The following is a 7,498-nucleotide window of genomic DNA, read 5'->3' on the forward strand; positions in this document are numbered from 1 at the left end:
TTTTCATGGATTACTTGAGTCTCTGAGAAAATGCCAGAAAGAGCAATCATAAATATGTTGCCAAATTTCAGCTTGCAGCAAACATTATATTTTAGTCCAACAAAATACAAGCAAAAACAAACCATCCATGGTTCTGGTCATCAATTTATGTTATAACCTGATTATTTTTGAAGAAGGAATATAATTATTCTCTATTAGTTTATGGAAAATTTACTTGGGAGAATACCATTTAGAATAGCTTGTCTGGTTTGTCATCTGAAATTGGACTCCAACTCAACCATTTGAAATAAAAATAATACAGTTTAGAAATCTCTGTTTAAATTTAACAATTTTGCAGATTTCAAGTGGAAATAAAAAAGTAGATCAAGTTACTTGCATATGCAAGGACTGGTGAGGTTTTAATGAAGCAAAAGCAACACATGCCTCATTGGTATGAAATTTAATTGAAATATAGCTAGACAATAGAACTATCTTTACTTTCTCTTCAGGGTATTTGGTTTCCCAGTCCATTACACAGATGTCTCCAATATGAGCCGCCTTGCCCGACAAAGACTTCTGGGGAGATCCTGGAGTGTTCCTGTCATACGTCACCTGTTTGCACCACTGAAAGAATATTTTGCCTGTGTTTGAAAGCAAAGAAGACAAAGGAACTTATTATATAAAAAAAGAAATTAATTTACTCCAAGGAAAAATATCATATTCTGTTAGATGTTACTTAATTTCACGTATTTTAAATGTCATCCTTTTTATCCTATTTAATTTTTTAAATGTTTTTAATTTTCAGCTATTTTAATGTGTGATTTTGTAAGTTTTGTTTTTGTTGTGTTCAAGCTGTACTTGAGATGAGGCTGTTCAATCCTTTGCAGCACTGGGAAAAAGACAATTTTGCCTTGTGTAGGTGGATAAGAGCATCAAGAAGAAGCTGGATATGAACAGAGCCTGGAACATCAAGTCAGCCAGCTGAGCCTTACCTTACCAGCACCATTTCTGGTATCTATCTCAAGCAAAAAAATCACAGCTACTTACAAATACTGTACATTTTCAGGTGCCTCCAACCAGAAACCACAAAGAAACAATATATCAGCTGCCAGTATATTTCATTTCATAACACTGATTGTTGTTTGAAAAAGGTACAACTGTGCAACGATTTCTGCAATGGTGCTTTTACAAAAGGTGATTGAAAACATCAGCTCTGATGTTGCCTTATCGTTTACAAGAGGCAGAATTGTAATATAATCAGGAAAGAGCAACATTTAAGGTTGTCGAGGTGGTCTTTAGTGGCTTGAGTTTGAAAATATAGCAATGTTTTCACATGCTCAAGAGGCCACTTTTAAGGACTCTTTGCCATGACTGTAATTTTTCTATCATGTTTGTACAATAAGAAAAAATATATAACAGAAAATGGTGCTTTTTTCTTAGGTGTGCATCCTTGGGCCAAGACCTGGTGCTTATCTTACAGGTCACTTATCGGCACCACAAATAGCCAGCCAACATGCAGTGATGTTTTTGGTCATCCAAAACTAAATGACAGGCTGCACTTTTTTACTGAAGGACTGATGAATTTTTTACATCTGTGATTTCCTTTTACTTTTAGTTGATTTTTTTTAAATTTCCTTAGGGGTCTCTTTTATACCAGAATATACCCCTTCTTATAGCTGCATATAAATCAGGTACAAGTCAATACAGTGCAGCTTGATGGTGTAATTTTGCTGTTTGTTTTCTTTTATTTCCATTTCCTTTGTTATCCTTTGGTTTTCTTTTTGTTAGCATACTTTTTTGTTGTTTATAAGTTGTTTATGCGAATCGTATTTCTACTGTCAGTACTTGATCAAACACAGCCAATAGTTTTCCTTGAAGCAGTTCTTGATTCATATGGTGCTACACATTTTTTTCTGAAATATTGAAAAAAATCTGCTATCTTGACTATGATTAATTAAGCTCTCATGGTCAAGGAAAAGCACTATTATTTTACTCTTTTAAGAAAAGAAAAAGGCATTTTAACTTTGTACTTGAAGGAAAAAGAATCAGTTTCATGTGTTTTAGCCTAGGCAGTGCCGTAGTTGGTGCTTATTTGTGGGAATCATGTATTCATATTGAAGACAATGTAGTAAATTTGCTAATCCTTTTACTGTTACATATGTATTTGCTTGATCCCCAGCAGCAGTGCATTTTCTTTCCACATTCCATGCAGCAAGCAGTATGTTTGGTTTTATTCCTTCATTTTACTGTCATTATAACTTTGATAATATTTATTGACAATAATGTGCATTTCAAAGTTAAGAGAGTTCACTGAAGGTTGCATTTCAGTGAATATTGTATTACTGTGTATTGCTTGTGACATAGCTGTCTATGGAAAGGTCAGTACGTGCAGCAGATGTAGCAGTCAACCTCCATCCTGTTTTCAATGCCCAATAATGCTCCTTTCTTATGTACTTGTGCTGGAGAACACTTGAATAAATGTATTGTTTTTTTGTGCAAAGTGTACACAGTTGTGTATCGGTTTGTTGTGTATTCTTTTGTTCCTCTAGTATATTGTTTCTTTCTACTGTAGATCCAGTTGGCTAACTTTGAGGAAAAAATATACAACTTTGTCTGATCTGGATCCTACCAATCAGCCAGTTGTTGAGTAGGTGGTTTGCTGTTGAAAGCTGCTTACTTTTTCATTTGGAAAATAGTTTATTCTGAAACGGCCAGCTTTATACATTGACACACTAGAAAAAAACAGTTTCTAGTACTGTATGTGAATGTTTTTAGACTTCCATTTTTCCATTTCTCATGATGAAGGAATTCTGCTGTCCTGAAAGCTAATGTTTTTCAGATATTTGCATCTGGTCCAATGAAAGGAATCATGTGCAACACTTTGGCACGTTTACTAGAAACCAATGGATGCCTAGTGTTCTGAACTGTGCACTGCTGTGTTGTGGGGAAATTAAGCTTGTAACACTGCATTTTTTTCACCACATGGGTGGCCACATATTGCCACCAACTTGCTTACCTGCTGACTTCATTGTGGACATGTTTCCCAGTACAAATGGTCCCAGGTGCGTCACATTAAACAGAGTACTGAGTTGCAAAGTGCTGATATTATTTGACAATACCTACAGTACAATCAGCCTAAAAATTAAGTAATAAGGTGTTAAAGGTAACCTTTAAAAATCTGTTCCATTTGGAACAGTATTAGCCTATAGTTGGGGAAGCACTTTTTAAACTGGTAACAACTTGAAGGACTAAAAAGTTCTTGTTTTCCCTCTGCATCCTGACATGCAGTTGTGTTGTCAGAAGGGAACACATTTACAAATAAGACCAGGAGCTTCTAATAAAATGTAAATCCAAACAATACCCCAATTAGGTCAATTAGTACAGATTAGTAACTAATTACTAATACGTGATAATTTTGAAAAATATTAAGAATGGGGAACTCTTAATACTCTATTAGCCAGCAGATGAAAATAGCAAGGAGTTCTCCTCACTTAATTATATATTTTTCTATTTATATTCTCTCCCAAGTGTTACCATTTTTCCCCAACATGACTGCTCACCTGAATGCTGCTTTCTTTCAGTTAGGGTAGTGGCGAGCTCCAAGCTGTGACTTTTTCCAAAAAATAAATCACACTATTATTCTTCTGACATCAACTTAAAGTCAGCATGCAATCAAGGCCACATGATAAATGGCTGAATTCATTCTGTTAAGAAAGTAGATTGAAGCGTTATAAGAGCTTGTGATTTGATGTTGCAGTCTTTGCATTTTAATGTGCTCTAAACATTATAGTTTTGTTTAATATATAGAATATATCCAACATGTAGCTGGTAGAGAAACCCATTTGCTGTGGTGCTAAAGTATTTGTCAAATGACAAGTTTGAACAAAGTTTTATTTGCTTGTGATTGGGTGTCTCCAGCAGAATGTGGAATAAAATTGCCCCCTACTCAATGTTCATTCCTGTTCCGTTATCCTAGAGCAGCAATTCTCCACAGCTTGAAACCGTCCCATCCTCCCCACTGAAGTATGAAGCATCATGGTGCTAAAGGGTGGCAACTGTAAGGATTTAAGGGGGGAAAAGTACAAACTATTTTTTTAAATGCTTTAAAAAATACTCAGTACACAGAAATCTAGCTGTGATAAATTTGGAGTCCATTCTGGAGCACATTGTATCACACCAGGGTTAATGGCAACTCCAGTGTCTCTGAGGTTCCTGAACTCCAGTGCACAGAAAATCTATCTTAAAGGGATACTGGGATCAAAAAAAGTGTTTTTTTTTGTTTACATACAATGCAATGATGTAATTTACTCAGATAAAAATAATTTGAATCACTTGATTCAAAATGGTGCATGCCTATTATCTTTTTCCAAACAAAAAGGATTTGTCAAACACTTTTTCATGAAGACGGTATCCCTTTAAATATTAAAATGAGGTATTCTCTCATCTCTTTCCTTTAATATATACCCAACACCCATCATTGATATTATGAATATATAAGGTGTAACCCTGATATGTGACTGTTACTGTAAGGATGATTAATGTAACTGCTCAGAATTTATACTGGTACATTTATTTGTGACTGTATGTCTGTTAAACCTCAATAAAATGTTATACAAAATTGCACTGCTAAGCAATAAATGTATGATTGCCTTCAGTTTGTTAATTCCTTGGTAACTACATTCATGTGACGCTACTTCTATCAGTGTGAAAAGCTCAAGTACAATTCATTCACACTTTCCATATTGTTTACAAAAAAATCGTTTTGTTTTATTTATCGAGATACAGCGCGGAATAGACCCTTCGAGACATGCTGCCAATCCCTGATTTAGTCCTAGCCATTTTATAAAGCGATAAAGGTATACATGCAAATATAAGAGTGGGTGTCTACTATATTAGCAATGCAAATTTTCAAGACAATCAAAACTTTTCCATGACTGTATGTGTTGACACAGCAAATAAAGTATTGTGAAAGCTGACGGTGCTGAAAAAGCTGATTTAATCATCAATAGTGGATTGCCTCAGACAGAATGGAACTTTTTCTTATATCAAATCAAAATTCATGCTTTATTCTACTCAGCAGCTTTATAATCAGAGATTGATAAGTGGCAGACTAATACCCAAATAATAACATAAAATGTTGGAAGGAACATGCCCATTGAAGCATCCCAGCAACCCTGCCCCTCCCCACCCACCTGGGAACACAAATAGTCATTTTCACTAATCAAACAGCACCCATCAGAATATCTAATTCATCTTAAATGCTGTGATCAATTTAACTCCATCAGTTCCATTTTCTTTATGGACCCTTAATCATTTGAAAATTTTAAAAAATGATCTTTTTCATGATGAAATTGAATTTTGCTTAAACAATCATGTTAACTAGTATTATGGCAATGTTATGTGGAATGGTGGTGGTTATAGAACAACTTCGTCCACAAAGTGAATGTTAATACAATTCCTTGCGGTGGCAGGGCTTTGCACAAGTTTCTGAAGCAGTTACACACAGTAAAATCCTACTGTGATATACTTTTCCCAATGAAGCCTCACAATGCAATCTTGTCTGGCAGATTCCATGGTGATTTTGTGTGGAAAGGCAAGCTTGCTTAAACTATGATCAAATTAAATCCGCTCAAATCCTTTTTTTTTCCAACTCTGTTCTCGTTGAGATTTTGTAGTACATCAGAAAAAGGATGGTGTTTTTAGAATTAGGTGTTTAAGGGCAAAAATACTGCGTTAAAACAGATCACAAAGAGTGTCAGAAGTCAGATCTCTGATCATTACATTTATACAGATGCTGCTCGCAAGACATGCATTTATTGTCTCTGCTTAAATGTCTGCCAACTGGAGCCATACATAAGCCTTGTGATGTAAAGTCAGAGGATATCCATCCTTAAAGGATATTATTGAAACAATTGGATCTTTCTTAAAGAAAATCTAGGTTTTTTTGGTTACTGTTACAGACTAGCTTTTTTTATTTTACTACCAGATTTATTAAAGTTGTTTCAAAAGTTGAATACAGACTTCAAACCTTGAGCTCAAATTAGTTGTCACTTCAAGATATTTTGTCTATATTCAGAAATATTTTATTAATCATTCACAGCTGAGTGAAAATCATTGCAGTACTTTGAAATATCAAAAGTACTTTCTCCTCTTGGCATAAGTGAATGTATCCTAAACTTCGTGTCCTTCATCCATACGGTGTAACGCTATGGAGTTTAAATGGTTGGAGCTACAATGGTGCCTTAAATAAAATTGATTATAATTCCAAGATTAGATGAAGCATCAGCTTTATATTTTTCATCCTTTTCAAAATTCATTAGTGATAACTTGCATGTAAATTTATCATACGTTTTTCCATTAATCAATGTATAATTACCAGGGTTATTTTGACTTCTTTGAGCATAAAATGCATTGTCCTTTTTCCCAGTAAACAGAAGGAATACTTTTCCAACAAAATAGATCTACAAAATAAGATTATATTTCACAATTTCTGTATTTTTAAGTTTCTAACAGGTTTTCTTGTTCAAGTTAGGGGCCTGGTGGAATGTCCTCCACCTATGTGTGAATGCAGCTTCAACAATTTTCAGGAAGTCTGACATACATCCCTCGTCTGACACCAAACTCTCCCATAACCAAATATTCCCTCCGATATTGACACATTATTTCTACAATAAATACCATTGAGAAAATAAACCATAGCATCTTGCCAAAGCTACTCTGACAGCAGTTCAAAGACCTCAGGACCTCATGCACCAGAAGGACAAGGGCTGCTGGCATTTTAAAAATCTAACACCTTTAGGTTTCACTTCAAATCTCACAGACACTTGACCTGAAAATATATAAAAACTCTTTTCTCACCACTGGGGTCAAAATTGTAAACATTCCTACCCCAAATCCTGTGAGAATTTAGGAGAAAATTGCTGAGAATTTTAGTGTCTATACTCACTTCTAATTTCTTCTGAGAATGTAATGGTGGACTATCTTTTTGAACAACTGCAGATCCTCTGAAGTTGCGATTCCCATAGTGTGTTGGTTAAGGGGCTTTATGACATTACGGAGTTGGGAAGGGCATTGATAGAGCCGAGGGAGAGAGTTAGTTCCCATGAGAGAAGGATAACAACAGGGGATTAAGAATCAAGGTGATTAGCAAAAGAACCAAAAAGGACGTGAAGAATTATTGTTACACAAGTGATTGAGAGTAGTAATGGAGTCAGATTCAATTGTCAAATTCCAAAAGAAGCTTGGTAGGTATCTGAAGAATTTGTGGGTCCATGGGGAGGGGGTAACGTTGAAGTAACACACATCAAAATTGCTGGTGAACGCAGCAGGCCAGGCAGCATCTGTAGGAAGAGGTTCAGTCGACGTTGAAGTAAACCAGCTTAATCAAAAAGGAGTGTTAAACACTCTCTCTATCCCATAGATATAGGACAAATATTACATGCCCTCTTTCATCCGAGGCCTGAATATTATCTGAACTTGCAAGGTTCTGAAGTGGAATGATTCAATTTCAGGGATTTAC

At 35.3% G+C, this 7,498-nt stretch overlaps 1 protein-coding gene across 13 annotated transcripts in view; it reads left to right on the forward strand.

Annotated features, from left to right (window-relative positions):
* Window positions 1–4,834, forward strand: part of dnmt3ab (DNA (cytosine-5-)-methyltransferase 3 alpha b) — a 523,149-nt gene extending 518,315 nt beyond the window's left edge. For all 13 annotated transcript variants that reach the window (XM_063036199.1, XM_063036207.1, XM_063036267.1 and 10 more), the window contains one exon: window positions 489–4,834. In XM_063036199.1, the coding sequence (XP_062892269.1) occupies window positions 489–630 (142 nt within the window). In that variant the 3' untranslated portion in view covers window positions 631–4,834. The remainder of the gene's footprint in view (window positions 1–488) is intronic.
* The last annotated feature ends 2,664 nt before the right edge of the window (window positions 4,835–7,498 follow it).

Source organism: Mobula hypostoma, chromosome 2 (genome assembly GCF_963921235.1).
Source record: "Mobula hypostoma chromosome 2, sMobHyp1.1, whole genome shotgun sequence".
In the NCBI taxonomy this organism is placed as follows: Eukaryota; Metazoa; Chordata; class Chondrichthyes; order Myliobatiformes; family Myliobatidae; genus Mobula; species Mobula hypostoma.